Source organism: Echeneis naucrates, chromosome 6, assembly GCF_900963305.1.
Source record: "Echeneis naucrates chromosome 6, fEcheNa1.1, whole genome shotgun sequence".
In the NCBI taxonomy this organism is placed as follows: domain Eukaryota; kingdom Metazoa; phylum Chordata; class Actinopteri; order Carangiformes; family Echeneidae; genus Echeneis; species Echeneis naucrates.
In genome coordinates this window covers 13586323-13608735 of record NC_042516.1, presented here as the reverse complement: position 1 = coordinate 13608735, position 22413 = coordinate 13586323, and the positions used below count along the sequence as shown (strand labels likewise).

Genomic DNA, 22413 nt, shown 5'->3' with positions numbered 1-22413 from the left:
ACTTTCTCCCCTCAGACGGCGCACATAAACAAACCCGCGTTACAACTCCACACTTTGCAAACCACCCGTCAGCACTGACCCACTCCGCTCACGGACGTAGACACACTTCTTAAACTCGGGAGTTTGTTTTTGTTTTTTTGATTTTTTTTTTATTTTATTTTCTATTTCTTTTTTTTTCTCTTTTGTTGTACTTCAGAAAACTAAGAGGAAGAACTTTTTTTGACACCGATGAATCCCCTACGTCACCCATACTACTAAGAATATTTTCTAATAGTTTTCGCTTCATTATTTCGGCTCTTGGTGATTATTCTGGATGGGACTAGGATACTTCATGCGAGGTTAATACCACATGTAAAGACGGAACCGCTACAGCAAACCAGTAAGTGAATTGTGAATGAATGAATTGGTGATATTCTACCGTAGCTTTAGCGCGCTTGTTATACCAAACCAAACATTGACGCTCGACTCTCTCGCGGAGTCACATGTGATACCAGAATCTTATACATTTGCAATTTACGACTTTAATCTCATCATGGGTGTCTGGTCAGTCCAACTTTAGTGCCTGTAACCTGTTGATATGTCGAGCCCCAGTACGCCTGGATCCTGGATCGGCTCATATTGTATGAGAGTGGTTGCTGTGCGGTCACCAAGAGCAAATGAAGCTGAAATTGAATTTAATTTGGGCTGGGAAGGTATCATATCCTTTGTGGTTGTCATGGAAATGAGATGCCTCTCACTCACACAATGAATGGTGGAGTCAGACACACTAATGGTCTGAGTGGAGAATAGACTAACCCACATTCAGGCAGGAGCTGAGAAAGAGGAGAGTTAAAGCTCTTTGATTTCATGCCATGTAAGTTTATTGACTCGTGTGGGATTTTCTGGGAAGGTTGTGTCATTACTGTACTGTTTTTTGTTTTTCTTTTTGTTTGTTTGTCAGTTGTTGTTTTTTTTAAGTGTGACATCTTGTGTTTCGCTTGACTGTGTCTGTGTGATAGTGGGGTGTGTTGTGTCTGGCCATATGCCATGTCATAGATTGGCAAGTATGCCTATGTACCACCATACTAGGATTTACCATGATCTACTTTTTGGGGATTTAGGCTTTGCATAAGGGTTTTAGTTTAGTATTTCTAAACAGCTTTTAATCATATAGTCTGAGCTGTCGTAGTCAAATATAAGTGATCTCGCTCACTGTCTTTGTGGCCACACGGCCTCTCCTCCCAATTGATCGCCGGAAAAACAACCACAGCCATTCACCAGAAAGCCATAGCGACACCAGATATCAGAAATCACCAGTGAACTTCCTAGAAACATCTGAAGACAAGCCAGGCATTGTGTTACAGCTGCTACCAAGCATTTGGTCTGTCTCCGTAGTTTATAGGTTATACTGTCACAGCATATATTTGAGTTAGGGCGCCATGTGAACTTGCTGATTTTACATGTCTTTCTTTCACACGCTGAGGTGAACGCAGGCACTTCTGACAGCTTCCCCCTCAGGGCTGATTTACTGTACTCACATATTTCTCCTGTCCCTCCTTTATGTCCCCTCTTTTCTCTGTCTCTGTTTGCTGGAAGCCTCGCGCTGTCCGCGGTTATTGGTGCTAGGGGCTACCGGGGGCTACCGGGGGCTACCGGCGCTCCGGGGCGCGTGCTTCGCAGCTCCTACGTCGTTCTCCTGGTTACCGGTGCGCGCGGGGCCAGAGCCCCACCGGCCGACCCGGCCTGAGAAGAAAGCGGGGGGGGGGGTTCATTTAGGGAAAAACAAACAGACTGAGTGTCTCATTCTGCGGAAAAAAGCGCTCCTTTTCATTTTGTAAAAGTGAATACAGAACATTTGAACTCTCCTCAGAGGTTATGACAAGAGCGCGTTTGCGCCCAATTACACTCCTTAACCAGTCTGGACCGTAAAAACGAGGCTCTGTGGGCTTCCTTCAAAGAATATTTTATTCTCCTCCTAACAGAATTTAATGATGGTTTAACGTTTCCAAATGGTCCTTAATCGTCCTGTGGTGATTTATTCTGGTCTGTCTTTTTTTTTTTTTTCATGTCAACAGAGGCCTATCGGTAGACTCGGTGTAGCCTTAGACTTAGTCCTGACCAGAGAACCGTCAGAGGACTTCATCGGACCAACGTTTGGTTTCAGAGTGAATCTCTTTGGTCAGACTTTGCCTCTTCGATTCAACACGATGTGGGCGAGTTGGAAATGTTGGCACGTTGGTGAATAGATAGAATAGACAGGCTGCAGGTGAATGAAGGCTGCGGCCTCTGAGCAGACAGTCTTTAGTACATACGAAGGTGAGAGAGGCCGTGGTCTCCTGTTAGGGCTTCAGGTGCGCATCCTGAAGGGTGTGTGTGTGTGTGTGTGTGAGAAAAGAGTGGATACACACAGAAAGACAGAGAGAGAGAGAGAGAGTGGGGGGAGAGAGAATGTGTGTTTGTGTGTGTCCTTATAATAGTATGTGTGTGAGTGACAGAAAGGGGGCGCTCTGGCCCTTGAAATCCTCCAGCCTCAGAGCGCCTGCTGCAGTCGGAGGGAGTCGGAGGCGCACGGCGCACCAGAGTTCGCTGGTTTGGTTTCGGGTCCACTCTCCAAAATTTCCACAATTCTCTCTCTCCCTCTGGATGAACCCTGAGCCAGCGAATACGCTGCTGATCAGAGGCAAGAAAAGCGATGGCCTGGATCCACTGGCACAGACTGCATTTATAAAAGTTAGCACTTTTTTAGGTCTGTATTTGTAGACGTGTGCAGCTTTTTTCTGACTGGTAGCATTTCTCTTTTGCAGCACAAAATGACAATTATAATAATAACGGACCGCTGGTTAGTGTTAGAATGAAACCTTTCGCCCACGTAAGTGCAAGTCTGGAAATGAGCAAAAGGTCCTTAGTAGTGGTTCTTTATATGTTCTTTGTAGCTTAGCATGGACCAGAAGTCATATTACTGACGAAATTATTTAATTTAAACGTGCAGCTCTTCTTTCTTTGTGATCCGGTGTGTTGGCGTGGATAATTGCATTGATCCTACAGCTTCAGTACGGTGGCTTTTGGTTCGGATGTGCGCAAAACCGTTTGTAAGCTCATCTCAACAGATGACATTTATCTCCTTTTTACTGCCATCAAGCTGTTTCCAATTGTCTTTGAATTGTAAAAACCCTTCTCTTCCTCCTGTATTTGGGCATATTGTGAATTTGAACCGAACTTGCAAAGTTTGGGCAGCAATGATAGGATTAAACTACGTAACACTAAAACATCACCGCAGAAGCGACAGTGTCTTTCAGTTGTGGTGGTCTCTGAGAGGAGACTACTAAAGCCATCTTTAGCACTTCTTTATTTCTTTTTGTCGTTGTTGCTGTTGTTCAAGCTGCCACCCCATCACTGGCTGTAACTCGCACTTTCTCTCCTCCAGACACAGGTTCGGAAGAGCGCGCCCAGCTGAGCTCGGAGCCTCGGCGATCGGACACTTCCTCTGCGACGCCTGCCGAGTCCTCCCAGCTCCAGGAGCCCTGTCCCGGCCGCAGCCACGCCACCCCTCAACCCCGGATACCCAGCACCATTCAGCGCGAAGCTCTATCACCAGGTACAGAAACCCCTTTGAGTTTTACTTTTCAGATTTTCTTTCTTCCTTTCTTCCTTCCTTTCTTACACCCATCTCCCTTTTCATCTGATGCCTTTCTAGTGAGGGCGACTTTTGAGGTTTAGGTCTCTTTGTACACTTATTGGTGTCATATATGGTTATATTTTATTGTAGGAAATTATTCTTAATCACTCCGATTAGTAGCCTATATTGTCGAATCAATTGTTAAGTAAAAATTGAACTCAGATACGAGATTATATTTCACCTCATTTCTGTTGTCAATTCTTAAAATAAAATTTAAGATGAAATGCAAGCGAGCTACTGCTCTATGTGTGACTGAGTTGACATTTCAACAATTTGACAAACTGGCAGAAATTACACTGAAATATAGGTATAAATGGATATGCAATATATTGATATTGGTGTGTGTGTGTGTGTGTGTGTGTGTGTGTGCGTGTGTGTATTTGTGTCTGCATTTGGATGAAAATCAAATCACTTTACTCATTGAGTGGGAGGTCAGTGAATTTGATCAATTTATTTTGCAAGTCACTGACTAACAAAAGGGGGAGGGGGGGTCCTGTATTTTTGTATCTATTATTTATGTCTGCAACTTCATGTTTTTATTTGTTAGATCTATGGCATTCTGACAATGAACAAGCGCACTCAGTTATTGGAACAGCTGCAGTTTGTCCAGTTGAAATGCACACCTCGAGGTTAGAGACTGTTTCCCTTTGCCTCACTATGCTGCACCACCTGTGCCTGACTCTGCTTGGGTTGTCTGTCCTCTTGCTTACACACACGCACGCACACACACACACACACACACACACACACACACACACACACACACACACACAAAGACACACGCGCACACACTTTGCATGCAAGACCAGCCAAAGGTAATCTGATGGTGCTGTTTGAGTGGTAGAAGGTTTCCCTTCAGATTTTCTTTGTTGATATGAAAATAAAGACACCCCACCGTGTGTGTGTTTGTGTGGTGTGTGTGTATGTGTGGGGGGGATGCACGTGTGTGTGTCTGTGCCAGTTTGTGTGTGACACTGAGTGAAAGCAACCACCAAATGTAAGGCCCAGAAGTGGATGATCTATTTGCAGATACAGGTGGTTTTGCAGGTTCCTGTCAGGATAAGGGTGCGTGTTATTGGCAGAATGAGCATATGCAGGTTCATGTTGACATCTTGAGCATCATTAGTGATGAAAATATGTGGTTGTGTATGCACACGTGTGTATGAAAAAACATCAAATCGAAAGTTCCTTTGCTCACCAGTTACTTGCATGGACAAACAACCTAGTCCAAAAAGTTAGCAGTTTTCCCAACTGTAGAATATATTACTTGTTTTAAAACATTTATTTAGCTCTCTGCCTCAGACAAACTCAATTTGAATCCTTTATATTTGAAAATATATCTGTGCTGATAAAACACTGTACACCACAGGTGCAAGAAGTCATGAACAACTCCCCTCTCTCTCACACACACACACACACACTAATGCACTAACACTTGTCTGAGGCCTGACCTACTGACACATCACAGAGCCACAAAGTTCTCCACTGTACACGCCTCCTCTCAAGGTTCAGTTTTTCTCTCTCTCCTCTTCCCCTGATGTCTAATCAGATGTAAGTATCTGGCCCCATGACGCCCATAATGTTGCGTGTGTGTTTTTCCACGTGGGTTGAAGAGCTGGTCACTCATAGAAGAAGGGAAAAAAACCTCATGACGTCAAAAATACGCATAGGCCTGTAGCTTGACTCATATCCTCAGTCAAAAAAAAAATCTTTTAATATACCCATTGAGACATGGTGTGATTCTTTATGTTTACAAAGTACTCAAGTTTTTACATCATCCGTGAAAATTATGATTTCGCGATGGGAGTCCCTTCAAAACAACTGTGAGATTATTATTTTTCCCCTACGAGATTCACTCTGAAATGTCATTCCTCTTGTCACAAATTCAAGCAACTGCCCCAAGACCAACAGAATATTGAATGAATAAACGAATAACTAAATAAATAAAGTTATGCAGCCTAGACGAGTGTCCCTCGTTGTTGTTTTTTTTTTTGTTGTTGTTTTTTTTTTTCTTTTACTTTATGAACGCTTTGAGTCATTCTTTTTTTTTTTGAGCCCCCACAGTCAAAACGCGTCCTGCCCTCCGGTAGGTTTGATGTAATTGAATTAGAGCTGCTAAAATGTCTGCTTCCAGATATGAGTAAGATCCCTTTAGTTTGTAACTCAAACCAAATTTAAGAGGCTGAAAAAAAAAACGTTTTTAAAAGGTCGAAGTTGTTCACCTAAGGGCAAAATTAGATCTTATGAAGTTGGAGAACTTTTTTTTATTATTATTTGTTTGTTAGAGCTGCCTAAAAAAAGACGAGAAAAGGAAGAAAAAAAAAACTTTCGTCCGCTGAGCGAACCCGTGTGAGTCCGTTTGGATGGAGGTATTTTGTGAGTGCTTTAACAAACAGCAGGGCCGATATGTCCCGTGTTTGACCAGACAAACATAACGCGCGGGGAACGGGGGCGATTACGGCAGAGAGCGCGCATGCTGGGCGTCAATGGGAGCAGCGCTGTGTTGACAATTCCCCGCTCGGGAGCGACGAGCAAACACCACAAAACCCTGACTGCCCTGACACTCATGACTAAATGGCCTGCACACACACGTCTGTGCACGCCCAGGCGCACGCACGTAAATGCAGGTGGAGTATGTTACATTCTACGTCAGAGGTTTGATAAGGAAAAGACACTGTAGTCCACCTGGACACACAACACACACACACACGCGCGCGCGCTCAAAGAGAATGAAAGACGGAGATGAGGTGATGTCCTGCTGCAGTGACTGTGCCAGAATTAAATCAAGGGGAAAGCTAAAGGCATACCAACTGGCGTCTGCTGCAGTCAGAGTAAATATCTGTCTCTGTGTGTGTTCGTTTATTGGTGTGTGTGTGTGTCTGTGTGTGTGTGTATGCATTCGCAAGTTGTGTGACCATCCAGATCACCATGGGGTTTCATTATTATTTGATTATATCTCATCTGTTTAGCTGTCAGACTAACCGAGGTAGACTTACACACACACACACACACACACACACACACCTGCAGTCCGATCATTGCTTTCCTGAACAACCTCAGCTTCTCTAACTGAACTAACTGCAGGAGAACCTGCAGCACTAGGTTGAGTGTGTCTGTTTGTGTGCTCCACATATTTCTATTATACTTATACAGCGAAGTGCCAGACGTGTTGAAGTGTTAAAGCAGGAAACTGAGCAAATGGCAGTAAATGGAAAAATTTCCCTTAATCCCTTGAAAGGTGTATTCACAAAATTTTTAGAAGATTGCAAAATCTCTAACACCCCAAGAGCTGAAAAAACTGCCTGTTCCAATAGAGCTGTACAGATGTTTTTTGTCATTTTCTGTTTAATTATTGCGTTTGTTTAGCACTGCCTATCTTGCATGTGCTGCTCATAGTGTCTTTTTATCCTAGAGTACAACTCCGTCTCTCTGCCCTACTCTGTGTCTGTGGGGAATGTCCTTGACATCCTCAGTTCTCTGTTCAAATCAATGTATAACTAAAATGTTATTAAACTTTCTCCAGTGACTAATGATGGCAATCCAGCTGTATCCTACTAACATCAAATGCTTTTTGATTGAAATTTTTTTTGTTTTTTTTTTTTATTCATGTGGCCTGATGTGCCACGCAGATCTGACCTACGTGTGTGCTCTGTCTCCCTGGCAGACATGCCCTGTGTGCAGGCTCAGTATGGGCCCGCCCCTCCAGGCTCAGCCTACTCTGGCCAGTCCTTCAGTTACCAGGGCGACAGCTACAGCTCTGACCTCATGACCCCTGACTACACCAAGCTGGACCTGGGCGGGGGTGAGATCTCTGCCGCTGCCGCCACGACCTCCCTCCCCAGCTTCAACGTATTTGTCGAGGGGAGCTACGAGCCGAAGTCCTCCTGCCTTTACCAGATGCCTACACACAGGCCCACCATCAAAAAGGAAGAGGAAAGCTACCCAACAAATCCATCACTGGAGGCCATGTCCTCCTCCACCATGTACTTTAAACAGTCCCCCCCCTCCACTCCCACCACTCCTTCCCTACCCCCCCAACCTGGCACCTCCTTCCTGTGGGAGGAGCACTCCTTGGCTCCTCCATCACATCCCCACTCTATGGGCTCCAGCCTGGAGACGGGCCCCCTCAAATCGCCCCGCTTTCCACACTTCTACCAGCACTCCCCACCACACAGTGGCAGCAGCGTTGGTGGCTATGAGAGTCTAGGAGGAGGACTGGTTCGAACCTCCTCCTCCTCTTCCTCCTCTTCATCCTCAGTCTCCCATCCTCATGGTCCACCTCTGGAGCAGCCCATGTACCAGCTGCACCGCGGGGCCAGTGGCAGCAGTCTCGCCTTCCGCTCACTGGCTCTTGGCCCATGTGGTCCCCTTCTTGGAGACAGCCTGCCCTCGCCTCCTCCACGTGGCCCCCAAGGAGAGGGCACCTGTGCAGTGTGTGGGGACAATGCAGCTTGCCAGCATTACGGTGTACGCACTTGTGAGGGCTGCAAAGGCTTCTTCAAGGTAAAAAATTTCGGTAATATAAGTGACACACATTTTCTATTTCAAGCTTTTAAATTTTACTTTTAAAAGCATTTTGAAAGTCTGAAACAGCAACAGAAGCACTGCCCTTTTTCAGTGTAGACTCACTCGTTCATATCAGTCGATCTTGTAGTTTCTAATAAGACATAGCTTAAACCAAGACAATCGCATGAGCCAAGTGTTTTTAAGTATCCACTATCCGTCTGACTAACAGACACACAATCAGATGTGCACGCTCCCATTTACAGCTAACAGTCCAACTTAAAATATTTCCCAGTATCTGTGAACTAGCTGTAAACTGACCAACATAATTGATTTGAAACACTTTAGTTTTTCACTTATCATGCTCCTACTCTACAACCTTCTCTCTGCGTTCTAAATCATCTTTAAAGTCATTATGAAAGCACAACACACCCACAGAGATTGTTTCTCCCAGCAACCAAGTGGGCAAAGTGTTTGTATGCACACACAGGTCTGTGTGAGTGTGTGTGTGTGTCATTGCTTGTGTTGTGTGAGAGCACAGCATTACAAAAACACATATTCTGTTAGACAACCAGGGAAAATTGTCCTCCAAGTTTGACATAAAGAAATAAAGTGCATTAAAAGACTGGAGTTAAAGGAATCCTCCTTGAAATTAAATTTTCCTTTCAGTGCCTTTGTAGTAGATCAGTGGCCACAAAATTGACCACAATTCACAGACGTAACACTCTGGATGATATGAGTCAGTTTGAAATTTGATCTTTAAAGTGATTCAGTCTAACACTTGTCTTTTTTTTTTTTCTTTTCTTCTTTTTTTTAACTTTTTTAGTCACACACATTTTTCATTTTCCTTCCACAACATAATTTTCTGACACGTGGAACTGGCACAACACTTTATTCAGATTGCAGTAAAATCAAACTCACTTACACCGAAGTCATATCTTTGCAGTTTTTGAATTATAAAGTTTGCCCGCTTGTTAAGTATTCTTGGTTGCATGAGACAAGAGAGTGAAATTAAGAGAGAGCAAGAAGGAGGATGCAAACACAGAGGTAATTGAATAATGCCTCTGGTAGGTGGAAATGAATTATCCTTCTTTTCAATTAGTTTCACAATTTGTTTTTATTTAGTGATTAATGAAAGCAGTGTCTGGTGGCAGCAGGCCGCGGGCTATCTGCTTGCTGTAGCGCACAGCAGACACACAGCCTGTCAAACCTCACTATGTTTCCTTTACACACACATGCAGATGCAACCAACCATGCACACAACATATGCACAAGACCACATATTCACATATAGAAAAACATGTTTATTCCTACAGTATCTTGTGCATATTTTTCAACCTGAACACAGGATGTAACAGCAGAAACTAACACACCTTTCACACACATGCTTTTTTCCATATTCATATTATCAGGCACATTATGTCCATTATCCTGATGGTTTTATTGTCCCCTAAAAATATATTTCTGATTATATTTAATTATTCCTGAATAGTTATTAGTAGAGGTTTGCTGAAAATTATTGTTATTTCATTTGTGCAATTTAAAACACATTTTCAGTGTGAATTAATTTTGGCTCTTAAACACGTAGTTAGTTTTTCCTGTTAATTATTTTTCGCAGAATAATGTGCTCCATTCAATTGTTTCCATTAAGTCATGAACCTATTCAGAATAGAATTTTTAAAATTAAAAACTGGATGTCAGCTGTAAGTATAATACAAACACTACGTTAGAAAGAAAAAAAAAAAAAAAAAGAACATTGAAAATTGACCTATTTTTATGCAACCAGTGCCCTAACCAGCTTTGCTTTTATCAGTCAAAACACACACTTAGCTCAGTTCATTGCACATGATTTTTAGTTTCCATTGCTTGCACTGTGTACAAGTCATAAAAAAGGTCGGGAGTGGAAATCTAGTGGTGAAAGAAGACTCAAAATCAAGCTGCATGTTAATATACACATACCTTCACCCCTTAAGTACACATATGCTGAATATAAGTTAATAATTTTATTTATTTGGGAAAGTGCTACCAGATTGCACCCATACGCATTTTCAAGCATGGATGTGTTAATCCATATAGAAAGCAATAAGGTCAACGCAGACAACTAGGCCTACTTTCACATATTTACAGCAAATCACTCACACACTTTCTCTTTAGAAAGAGTTGGAGTCTCATTACCTCTGGTTAAGAGGGATAAGGGGTGGGGGTGGAGACAGCATGGGGAGGAAAGAAGTCCTTAAAGGCTTTTAATTTAAGCCAAGGCTATTAGCACGTTACATGTCAAGAATCTGCCTCCATGCCTCCACTCAGCCTCCACAACACCCGTAGCATGTGAGCTTCTGTAAGCGTGAGTTCATTTGTGAATCTGATTTTAATGTACATAACAAATTTTTCAATTCTCACTTTGATTCTGTTTCACTCAAATTAAGGCCCTTCCCACGCAAACACTACTGCCACCTCAAAATCTCAGTTCCTGGGAGCAAGCACGCAGTGAAATTCAGCCGATGACACCAGAATAAATCAGAGAACTTGCCAGATTACAGAAACTAGAATAAAGTATATCCTAACATGCACATATATTGTAGGATGTCCTAAATAGTCGGCAATGTACAAAAAGAGATCTACAGATTTGAGAATTGTGTTGAGATAATGTGATTTTTGTTGTTGTTGTGTGTGTGTATTAATGGAGGTAACTGATTGAGTTCTCAGACTAGTGAATTACACAGTATTACCTCTGATATGTCGTGTCTCTGCTCAGATACCGCTCATGCTCCATGCTGCTTATTAGAAAGTCACAAGCACTTCAACTCCCCCTTGCACAAACACAGACACTCACACAGGAGTTGAGAGACAGACTGCCACTCACTCAAGAGTTTGATTTATCAGAAGACAACTGATCATTCAAGATCAATCTTTTCTCAGGACCAGCTATTTTATAAATTAGGCCCTCGGGTTCCTGAGGACAAAATCTCAGCGCCAACCCAGCCAGCACAAATTACACCTGAGCCCCCAACAGCCTGAAGGAAAAACTCAAATCTTATACAGCAAAAATTGGCTCTAAGGAGAGAAAGGCGTTCATAAAATCCAAAACTCAAAGTATCACTCCAGACAAAAAGTTGACAGAGCTCAAGTGTGATTGGATTTTTGCTGCTGGATGACATGTTGAAGGAAGGCTCTTATTGTCTGTAAACTTTGTCTTGGCTCTGCTTCGGAGTTGTAAAGGTGTAAATAAATGCTGGCATGCTGAGGCTTTGTACGTCATCCAGCCTCTTTCTCGGACTCCCACTAAACGGATGCTATTTTCCCTCAGCCACATTAATGACCATAACTAACTTATCCCTGCGCGCACGGGTCACTGACCATTGAGGGGATGAGAGGGAGACATTCACAGTGATATGCGATGCCATGGCAACCACTCTCATCCGGCGCAGGCGCCCATTACGCGCCAGTTCCGCAGTCGCGCCAGAGCGTATGAAATAATTGGTGTGTTATTGGTCTCCCGGGGGGCTCGGGCACGTGTGGCGCGAGGGGTTCCTAATTGGATTTATTTATTTTGATGTGTTTTAGAAGCGTTAAAGAAGAGGGGAAGCCGTTTGTTTAATTTACAGTTTGTTGTGCCTCGGTGGGCTGGAGTCACAGCCGGGTGTCCAGTGTATGAGATGTACACACTTTTCTTTGGCTTTGAGAAGCGTGCGAGGTGCAACAGGAGTTTCCGACATGTGAGAACTGATGTGGTTTGTTTACATTACGAAGAAGCATATTATTTTAATCGACTTATCAGCCTCCCGCATTCTCACACTGCACTCACCTGTGAAGTGAAGAGGCTGTCGGCTTTCTCCTTCTCCTCAGGGAACTTTTCACTGAGTCTTTAGTGTACTCACTCCGCTGCACCTTCGAAACGCCCCCAACCCGCTCCCGAGCGCGGGAATGTACAAGCGTCCAGTGGGCCTACCGTCTCTATTTTTATTGTCTGTTTCGTCCACGCGGGAAAGCTCACCCGGCCCCCACGTGGCCCGTTTCTGATTTCATTTTAATAAGGTCAGTAATAATCGCGCGAGCCAGCCGAGGAGAAAACAGCTCCCGCGGGGCCCATTGAGTGAGGCGCGATGCGCGAGGCCCCGAAGGTGCCACGAGCTGACCCGCGAGCTTCACAAACAATCTGATCACGCTGCTACTGCGGCCGCTGCCCCCCCCCCCCCCCCACACACACTCCCTGTCTCTCGGGACCCGCCTCAGCAAGCCACGCGCTCGGTCCCCATTGTCAGCCTCGGCGCTAATAAAATTGTCCCTCCTGCAGGCGAGTCTTGTTGGAAAATTAATTTTATCTAATTATACTGATGTCACCGCCGCCTTTCAGCGCGTAATTAAAATCTGACCTGCGAGCTTCTGCTTTCATTCTTTGATGGGGCGGGCGGGGGAGGGAGGGGGGGCAGAAATTGAATTAAACAAATCACATATTAGGTGGATGATTGTGTTTGGAGGCTGATTATCGGTATGCCTGTTTCTTCGCTCTCTGTCTCTCTGCAGCGCACCGTGCAGAAAAACGCCAAGTATGTATGCCTGGCCAGTAAGAACTGCCCCGTGGACAAGAGGAGACGCAACCGCTGCCAGTACTGCCGCTTTCAGAAGTGTCTGAGTGTGGGCATGGTGAAGGAAGGTAGGAGAGCACACACACACACACACACACACACACACACACACACACACACCGGATATTTCAAACATCTCAGAGAGCACGCATGCCAGGATGCTGAAGCACAAATCTGACTTCCAGCCCACAAGAATAAAGTTTGTCTCCGCAATTAGGGTTTAATAGGTCACTAATGGCCTTGCCTTTGGCAGCATCACACACACCCGTGCAGCACTAACTCTCCTCTTCAGAGGAGACAACAGAGAGACACCATACCAGCATTAACTGCCCATCACCCTTCCAAAGCCCTGAATCTGAGATGATTTTTAAGCCTCAAGACACAAAGTTTCACAAACACATTCCATTTCTCCATTTGTCTCATCAGGTCATGTCTTACTTGCTAGATGGATGGATGGATGGATGGATAGTTAAATCAGTAAAAACTTTAGCAACTTCAGCAAAATATACATAGGCTTGGTAAGGCAAGAAAAAGACATGAAAAAATAACAGATAAACAAAAAAAAATCTGACATTTGAGGATGTAGAAAAATCAGCATGACAACTCAAACTGAACTCATTCCCCTGAGGTTTCTCACCTGACTTACACATGTCATGTAATACCCCCCACCCACACACCGACACACTGGCATAAACACAAACAAACCCACACACCAGTCACACTTCCCTTTAGCATGGCTGCAGCTCATAGGACAGCTTCACTGCCATCTGCTGGCTAGCATCCACCTGTGTAGGAATTGTACACATGTTTTAGAGCTCCTTGAGCAAAGTGCCTCTTCTCTGACATAATTCCACCACAATCTAATGCTGATAACAAGCCTATCATTAAGAGGATGTTTTTTTTTTTTTTTGTGCATGCCCAAATATTACTAGCCCTGGTTGAATAAAGTCTTCATTATTCTGTCTTGGCTTCTATCTTTCTTGACAGTGGTACGTACTGATAGTTTGAAGGGGCGCCGAGGCCGTCTACCTTCCAAACCAAAGAGCCCCCTACAGACAGAAGCGTCCCCTCCTTCTCCTCCCCTCAGCCTGCTCTCCGCTCTGCTCAGAGCTTATTCTCACTGCTCACCGCGTGACCTCGACTACAGCCAGGTACGGCCCCATCTGACCTGCAGAAGTGTATGCATTTATTGAAATATACAGCTAGTTGCCAGTTTGTTAGTTTTTTTTCACATAAATCTCCATCTCCCACAGTTCAGCGCTGCAGACCCTCCCTCCTCCTCCTCAGACGCCGAGCACATCCAGCTCTTCTACAGGCTGCTCACCATCTCGATGGAGACCACGCGGTGCTGGGCTGACCGACTGCCTGGTTTCTCTGAACTCCAGCGTGATGACCAGAACCTGCTCATAGACTCTGCCTTCCTGGAGCTGTTTGTCTTGCGATTGGCTCACAAGTAAGGGGGGGAGGGGAGGGGAGGGGCATGTGCTGTACTAGAAAACTAGAAAAGGTAGAAACCTTTTTATTTACGTTTGCATTTTTTATTTTACTTATTAAGCAAGTTTCTGTTTAACTTCCTGAGGGACCTCACTTTGTGAAAACAGGCGAACTGGCAAAGCTTTGTTCTGCTGCGTTAGTATATATCTAGAGTAGGAGGAGAGGAGCTGCGTAATCGCCATATGAACCAAATTATGAATGGAGTCTGTAGCTATGACAGCAGTTACACCCACCAGTTCCGCTCTGCTGGTCTGATATCTGACGCAGACAGAGCTCTGTGTGTGTTCTTCAGACTAAAACTGTGCTGACATTGTGAACTGTGAAATGACAGGATCAATTCCCTCTCAAAGGTAGTCAGCAGAGGAAATGAAAAGAGCTGTTATAGATGGAAATATACTTTCAGTTCAGATGACTGACTTTAATAGGAAATTGATATAATTTACCTTATGGGTCCAGTAATATGTGTCTGTCTGTTTGTGTGTGTGTGTGAAAGCACGTCTGTGTGTCTCACTCGTGGATACCTGTGGTGCCTTTATGGCTGTCCTGGCCCATCTTTGCCTCAGAGCTGCCCTGGGTTACCGGTCTGCTATTGTAAGGCATGTGGCTGGTTAAATTTATTGGTGGGGGGGGGCAGGCTACAAGCTCGTCCTTTTGTTTGTGCTGTCATCCAAGGCAGAAACCAACACCGGCAGACACACAAACTCACTTACTCACACACTAATGATGTAAATTCCCAACTTTCTCTCCTCCTCCCAGTGCAGTTCCAGGTGCAGGGTGGGCAGAAGATGGGTGGTGGCATCACAGTCACAGCGGGAGTAGGATCAGGCCGGGCTCTGACTCACGCTAGATGGCGGACTCATAGGGGCTTCGATCAAACACACACATGCTCACACACACACATCGCTCATCTTCCCATCGGCCAAACTCCCACGGCACAGAGAAAAACACACACAAGCACAGCTCTGTCTTACTTTCTTTCTGTTCCGTGAGAGCAAAGGATGTGGTCCACACTGTCATCTAACCACTGATGCGGCCCTGCCTTGACCCCATGTTTAACTCAGATGCCTTGTAGACTCCCCCCTCCCCATACTTCTACAAGCATATGTCTGTGTGCTCGTGAGTGTGTGCGTGTGTGTTTGTGTCTGTGTGTGTAGAGTAAATTTGCTCCACTCTTCTGGACCAGCATTGCTGTAAGCACCCCGTTACCAAACAGTTTCTGTGGTTATTGGTTGATTACCGTGGTGACAGTGTAGTCATGGGTGAGTGGAATGTGTGGCAGACATCCAGCTATGTGTGTGTGAGTGTATTTGTGTGTGCGCATCTGCCAGCTCCCTGTCTGCCAGCCTGTCTGTATAGTTTTGTTCATGTGCAGTTATCAGACATGGGTCAAATTATTCTGGAATATTTCAACATGCTTTGTGTGTTGGTTGAGTTTTGCTTGATCAGGACAATGCAGACATTGTTAGTTAGAAAGTTATTATTTTATTACTGCGGTTTGCAGTTATCAACATGTTTTATTAAGGTAAATCACACACAGAAATATATTCTATTTCCATTCAAGCATCTACCTCTTAAATGTATAATGTTGCATACAATAAATTCGTCATGCTATATTCGATTGAAATGCAGTAATAAGATTGCAATATATGCAATAAGATTTTTATATAAACAAATAGTACAGCAGCCATAAAATTAATAACATCCATGAGTTCAATTTTGCTCAATATAAATGCCTAAAGCAAAGCATATAGGGAAACCAGGAATTCTCCTACAGCATATAAGTACATGAGAGGAAAAGGAGAAAAATATATTCTTTATTTATTTTGGATCCAACATGATTGAAACGGAGCTAAGGATGCAGATGTAGAATTGTGACTGGACCATTAGCAAGAAGAGTCAGTATATTAAAGATGGCAGAAAGAATAAAATAAAAATCTCTAGGTCTTCTTGAGTAGGTGACGGATCTTTCCCTGCCTTACGCGTCGTTCTCTACAATCTTGCCTTTCTTTATTCTTTATTCTTTTCCCTCCGCTCCTCCATTCTTTCTGCCCTGACTGTACTTCAGGACTTCACATTGTGGTCCTGATAGCTGGTTATAATGGTGTTGTTTTAAGTGTTGTTCTTGAGGACATTTATAATGGAGCTGATGATGTGCAAGCATCTGTGTGCATGTGTTCTGCTGAAAGTGGGTGGAGTACATCTTTTAAACTGTAGTAAGGATAATTGCACACAAATGGTATTTCATCTTCTCCTCATAACTGCTAAACCAATGTTTGTGCAGGGTGTAATTTGAGGCTTCCCCTATTTCCCCCCTCTTTCCCCTCCTCTCTCTCCCTCGTTCTCGCTCTCTATTCTCGCCATCAGCTGTTTTCCAACCAACCACTTCAGCCTTTGTCCTGTATATTCATCCTGTCTGTCTTTGCTTCATGCAGCCTTTTGTTGTCTTTTCAAGATCCACCAACTAAATACTGTAGCAGCCCTCTGCAGAAAGCCATGCTCTTCTTTCAGGCACTAATAAAGACCAGTCATCGCCCTCCCTCATTCACTGCTTGTTCTTTCGCTGCTTGATGGCAAAGGAGTGGGATGTTGTGTGTCGTGAGTAACTCATGGTTAAATACATCTGAGAAGCCTTTTCATTTCCTCATTAAGGCCTTGTATTTCCACTGCACACCGCAGCCTGGGCACATTAAAGCCATAAGAGTTTACCTATCTGCAAATACACACACACACACAGAGCAGCCCTCTGCCCTAACCCTTCACCCCACCCTGCCAAAAGGAAACGCAGGAATGTTTTAAAATGCTATAATTTGGAAAACACAACTTAATCAGCTGCATGCATGTGTTTGATGTGTGTCCCATTTGTGTGTGAGTGCGCGTAAAGCCAGGTTTTCTCATTGTTTTTATTGTAATTGTTTCCTTACCCTGGTATGTCAAACCATACTTACAATACAGAGTGAAAACACAACATTTCATTAGAAGACCGATCTAACCAGTCTTTATCTTCTTTTTTCTCTGTTTCTCAGGTCGATGTTGTCAGAAGATAAACTAGTGTTCTGTAACGGCTTGGTGCTGCACAGGTTCCAGTGCCTTCGTGGATTTGGAGAGTGGCTGGACTCCATCCGGGATTTCTCCACCCACCTCCAGAGCTTAAACCTGGATGCCTCTGCGTTTGCTTGCCTGGCAGCCCTCGTACTGCTCACAGGTAAAAACACAACCCAGTAGCGTCGGGTTTGATCATCTGTAGATGCTCAAATAAACCAAAATAACAACTTTCTTCAAAAGTCTTCAAAAGTACATTTCTAAGTGGCGCAAAGCAACTGCTGTCAATAATTTTCTATAAATATACTGATAGAAATCCACACACACACTTTCTCCCTGTCCAGCACTTTGTCTGTGGGTGATTCAGTGTGACAGTGATCAGGTAAACACATCTACGAACGTCACACATGCGCTGAAAAACACACGTATATGTGTATAGTCACACACCCCTGCCCAAGACTAGAACTTGATACCCAGAAGCACCTGCTGCACCTGCCACACACATGGCCCTCTAATCAGTGTGCATGTGTGAAAAATGGAGGAAGAGGCACAGCTTCCGATTCGTGGACACAAACCTGAACAGCAATGTAAGAGAGCTTTACTGTTTGGTTGTCAGTAAAGCAATTAAGAAATGCATTAGAAATAGTCACTTATCTTTGTAGCCCAAGGTCACTGAGGGACCCTGTGCAATTAAGAGTTCACATTTCATTTTTTGCACCCTCACGTCAGAGTCTGAATCTGCACTCAAATGTGTAATGGGTAAAATACCCCTCCCCCATACTCCACTTTCTAACCTCACGCTGCCTCCCGCCATCTCCTCCTCCTCCACCTCCTCTTCCTCTGTCTAAGCCCTCCAACCCTGTCCTCGCTCTCTGGGGTAGCACTTAACTCTGTGCTTGATCGACCAGCCCACTGTGGAGCACAGCTCCAGAATGGCGTCTGCGCTGTTCTCAGTGGCGCTCTGCCACCTCAGCAAAGCACACAGTGCACTACCACGACAGAGCCACCAGAGCCACCAGGCAATCGAACACTTCAGAGTGGCTTGTATAGAAAGGCAGTCATCGATCCCTCTCCAGGAGATCGCACACATAGAGAAAGAGGGGACAGGGAGAGTGGAGAAAGAGAGTAGTGAGGATGTGTGAGAGGTCTGAAAGCCGCGGTGAAAGGAGGGCTGGAGTGACTCCGCAGCCGCAAACACAGAACAAACAAAAGAGTCTCATAAACGAACAATAAATAAGCTACAAATAATGGATACCTCTAAGTGAGACTGCTCTTAGCGACACAGCCTCCCTGCAGTACAAACCAGTGTGTGTGTGAGCTGGACAACCTGTTCTCTACAGAATGAGTTAGTGTCACATTAAGCTCAGAGCGGGTGCCACTAGAGTTGCTATGGGCAGCAGGGTGTGTGTTTGTGTGTGTGTATGTGTGTGTTTCTAATTTCATTTGCTTTCTTACGGGGCCGAATAATCAGCTAATTGTAGAGCACTTTTGTTTGTGTCATTGTCTTCAATAGCAGGGACTATTTGTGTGTCAGTGTCTCCATGACTGTGTTTGTGCAAATGTTCATGTGTGTATATATATATACATGTATGTATGTATGTATGTGTATGTGCGTATTTGTGTGTGTGTACGTAAACAGGAGGGGGCTTATTAGGTTAGACTGTGTATTGATCTGTAGTGTGTGAGACAGGTTAAGGCCTGTTAAGAACCTGAGCCATACAGGCTAATGAGGTGGAATTCAATATAAAAGAAGATGTAGCTAATGCTCTTTCAGCTGACTGAGCTCTGATCTATATGTGTGCTTGCGACTGTGTGCGTCTTATTCTTTTTTTTCCGCTGGCTTATTAGTTTCTCCTAATATCTTCGTCTGTCTTCCTGCAGAGCAAGTCCCAGGTCTGAAGGACTCAAAGCGGGTTGAGGAGCTGCAGAATAAAGTGATTTGCTGTCTCAGAGACCACCTGGGTTGTGGCCCTTCTTCCTCCTCGTCCAAGTCCATACCCCCCCTGAGTCGTATCCTGGGTTTAAGGGCAGAGTTGCGCTCTCAGAGAACCCAGGGGCTTCAACGAATCTTCTACCTGAAGCTGGAGGATCTGGTACCGCCCCCACCATTGATTGACAGGTTCCTGGATACTTTGCCCTACTGACAGCCCGGGCTGACCACACAGAAAAAGACCCATGTCATGTCCTATTTTAGGCCTTTTTTCCCTCTCGGGGAGCAAGCACACACATCCAGAAGAGAGACTCACTCCCCTCTGAGTGATACAGAGCTGTGATAGCCAATCAAATGCTTTTTACTCAACAGGACAACCAGTCAAGAACGCCTTTTCACTCAAATGGACAACTAAATGCTTTTAACTAGTATCAAAGACAATTATTCAAATGCTTTATCACTTTTTATTTGATCCTCCTATTTTTTCACATAGGGGAGGATGACGAGGCTGAGATGGACAATGGAAAACTGACTTTTTACTGTTCTCTCAATATCGGGGTGGCAGTTCGTTCAGCAAAAAAATACAAAAAAAAACAAAAAAAAACAAAAAACTAAGAACACCAAGGTTTATGAGTAGTGTTTATCTGTGTTTTGGCCTTGCTCATCCAGTCTAAGTTCTTTTTTTTTTTTTTGCAAAGGGGAATGGTGTCATTGTGATCAAAGTAGATGTGCCAGTGAAACACAAGTTTCTGTGCATTCTGCTTCCTCCTGCTGAGAGGAAGAAGAGGGCGTTTCATAGCAAAATGCGCTGAAATGTCAGAGGTCAGACCGTGGAACCGTCAATATGCAGAAACATCACAAAGCAGGATACAGATATTTCATGAACATGTGGAAGTGGCTGTTGAGTTGGGCTCTTGATTCCAAGTGCAATTTCTTAAGTGCTATCTCACCACAAAAGGAAGCGGAGCAGAGGTGGAAAGGTTTAATTTCAAACTCTAAATTATTTTAATACAAAGACTTGTCCTGTACTGTCAGTAGCTAAAAGAAAATGAGACAGTCTCCGTCTGGCTTTAGACAGCAGAAGAGATACTGTGCACTAACAATTGATGACTGAGTCACCCAGACTTGAACTTGCTATAGTATGTTTTTTTTTTGTTTTTTTTTTTGTTTTTTTTTGGGGGGGGGGGTTTGTTGTTGTTGTTGTTGTTTTTTTTTTTTTATAAAATCATTTTGAAATCATAGGTTGAGTAGGTGTATGGAGAAATGCATATGGACAGAAATTTGGCTTTTGAGGCACTTACACCCTGAGAAGGGCTAGAGGCATAGACACACACCCTACCTGTTCTCCTGAAGGATGGCCGAGCGTCGGGGAGAGGAGGGTGCTCGACAGATAGCTGTACGTCCAGGGGTGGAACATTCCGCAGTCATGCTCTTTTTCTATTTGTTTCTATTGTGGAGGCTGTATGAGAGTGTGGAGGACATGGTTCATACTGTCTTTGTGTGTACGCTTTAGAGAAGCCAGGAACATATGCATGGTGTGTTACAAGCTGTCAAGAGCTGCCATAGCCAGTCAAAACAGCTCGACCTGTGTTTTTGTCTCAGACTCCGGCCTTTGGGGATCTCCCCGGGCCGCCACCACCCACTCACACACTCACGGCAGCCGTTTGAAATATGAAAAAAGCAAATTATATAGATATAAATATAAATATAAATATATATATATATATATATATAAAACTAATATTTTGAAGTGTTTTTAGCTTTTTCAAATATTGTGGTACAAGTTGTGCATTGTTTTTTGAAAAACAGAAACAAAAAAGAAAAAAAGCTGTTTTTTCAATGTCCCTCTTTGGTTTGAGTTTCCTGTTCGTTTTTCTCTCTCTTTGGTTCACTGGATTTTATGTTCAGCACTTTGAAATCATAAACTAGTTCTGATTAATCTGTCTGACTGTGTCCTGCGTTGTGATTTTGTTTTTTCATAATTAATTATAAAATACATTTTCTCTTTAATATAGAATGAAAAGAAAAAAATTACAAACATAATAGTGTTAGAGCGCTTAAGTAAAGTAAGCTCACAAATTTGAGAGCTGATTTTATAAAACGTGTGTGTGTGTGTGTGTGTGTGATTGTGATTGTGTGATTGTGTGTGTGTGATTGTGATTGTGTGTGTGTGTGTCAGACACAAAAGCCTCTTGGCAGGTAAAAGGCCTCATCTTTCTCCCAAGGGACCTTTGGGCTCTCAGAGAGAGTGGAAGGGGATTAAGACAGCAATGAGGGGGGGTGGGGGGGGAGATTCATGTTAGCATGAGGTCCAGATCAGCCTCCAGCCTCGTTAAACACCATCGATCGCCATGGTGACATTTCACAGCACATGCCGTGTATACTGTCACTGCCATCACTCACTGGCCCTCCTGCACAACAGCGTGAGCACACACACACACACACACACACTCTGTCTCTAGGACAGCCAGGTGATTGATAGTAACTGTGCTCGTGAAATTGTGAAGGACTTCTGTGTGTGTGTCACAGAGTGAGAAAGGAGTGTAACAGAGTAATGTTCAGAGTACATGAGTATGAAGTAAACCACACTATGTGCTCCACATATGATCAGATATGAAGCACCATTTGACATTGAATCTTCAATCACAAGAAACTAACATTTTAACAAACTTTGTGGCCATGTTTTCTGCTTGTGTGTGTGTACATGTGTGCCTTATTGTGACAAACAAGCATCTGCCTCTGCCCAACACCACTTGTCCCAAATGGGGATTGTGCTTTCTAGGTTTGATCAGTATACAGGAAAGCCCATTCACACAATTTCTATAGTTACATGCATTGCGTCTTTGAGTGTGCATGTGTGTGTGTGTCTGTGTCTCTGTGTGTAAATGATTAGGTGTTAATCCTCCTTCTACAACGGCGACATTTCTGAGTGTCAGGTAAAATAACATGGTCACAAAGCAGAGAGCTCTGCTTGGAGAGGAGAGCACACAGTCTAAATGTGCATCGGTGTGCACATGCGCATGCACACACACACGCTTGGTGAACTGTCAGTCTCCCAGCCAATCGATCAGTGCTGACAGATAGCAGATACACTCAGAGTCTTAATTAGAGGTCCCATTAGAACATACACCACACACACATGCAGAAATACTTATGCACATATACATTTAAAGCACCAATTTTCCATCTGTGGGTCTGTAATTTAT

At 44.0% G+C, this 22413-nt stretch overlaps 1 protein-coding gene across 5 annotated transcripts; it reads left to right on the top strand.

The window, feature by feature from the left end:
- The first annotated feature begins 33 nt into the window (after positions 1–33).
- Positions 34–20342, top strand: nr4a3 (nuclear receptor subfamily 4, group A, member 3). Of its 5 annotated transcripts, none has more exons than XM_029505235.1 (9): positions 34–379; positions 3404–3574; positions 4203–4284; positions 7320–8158; positions 12683–12812; positions 13732–13895; positions 13998–14197; positions 17262–17440; positions 19159–20342. In XM_029505235.1, exons 3-9 carry the CDS (start codon positions 4221–4223, stop codon positions 19419–19421), a joined length of 1839 nt encoding a protein of 612 aa, XP_029361095.1. In that variant the 5' UTR covers positions 34–379; positions 3404–3574; positions 4203–4220; the 3' UTR covers positions 19422–20342. The 5 variants fall into 5 exon arrangements, with proteins under 5 accessions (XP_029361095.1, XP_029361097.1, XP_029361094.1 ...); XM_029505236.1 differs by lacking the exon at positions 34–379 and adding an exon at positions 2578–2709; XM_029505237.1 differs by lacking the exon at positions 4203–4284 and having other exon boundaries at positions 274–379.
- The last annotated feature ends 2071 nt before the right edge of the window (positions 20343–22413 follow it).

Excerpts from the sequence above, each read along its gene's own strand:
- nr4a3 (XM_029505233.1), top strand. The coding sequence starts at position 2,623 with ATGAACCCTGAGCCAGCGAATACGCTGCTGATCAGAGGCAAGAAAAGC. Across the intron at positions 3,575-7,319 it reads GCGCGAAGCTCTATCACCAG|ACATGCCCTGTGTGCAGGCT; the intron begins GTACAGAAACCC and ends TCTCCCTGGCAG. Across the intron at positions 13,896-13,997 it reads GTGACCTCGACTACAGCCAG|TTCAGCGCTGCAGACCCTCC; the intron begins GTACGGCCCCAT and ends CATCTCCCACAG.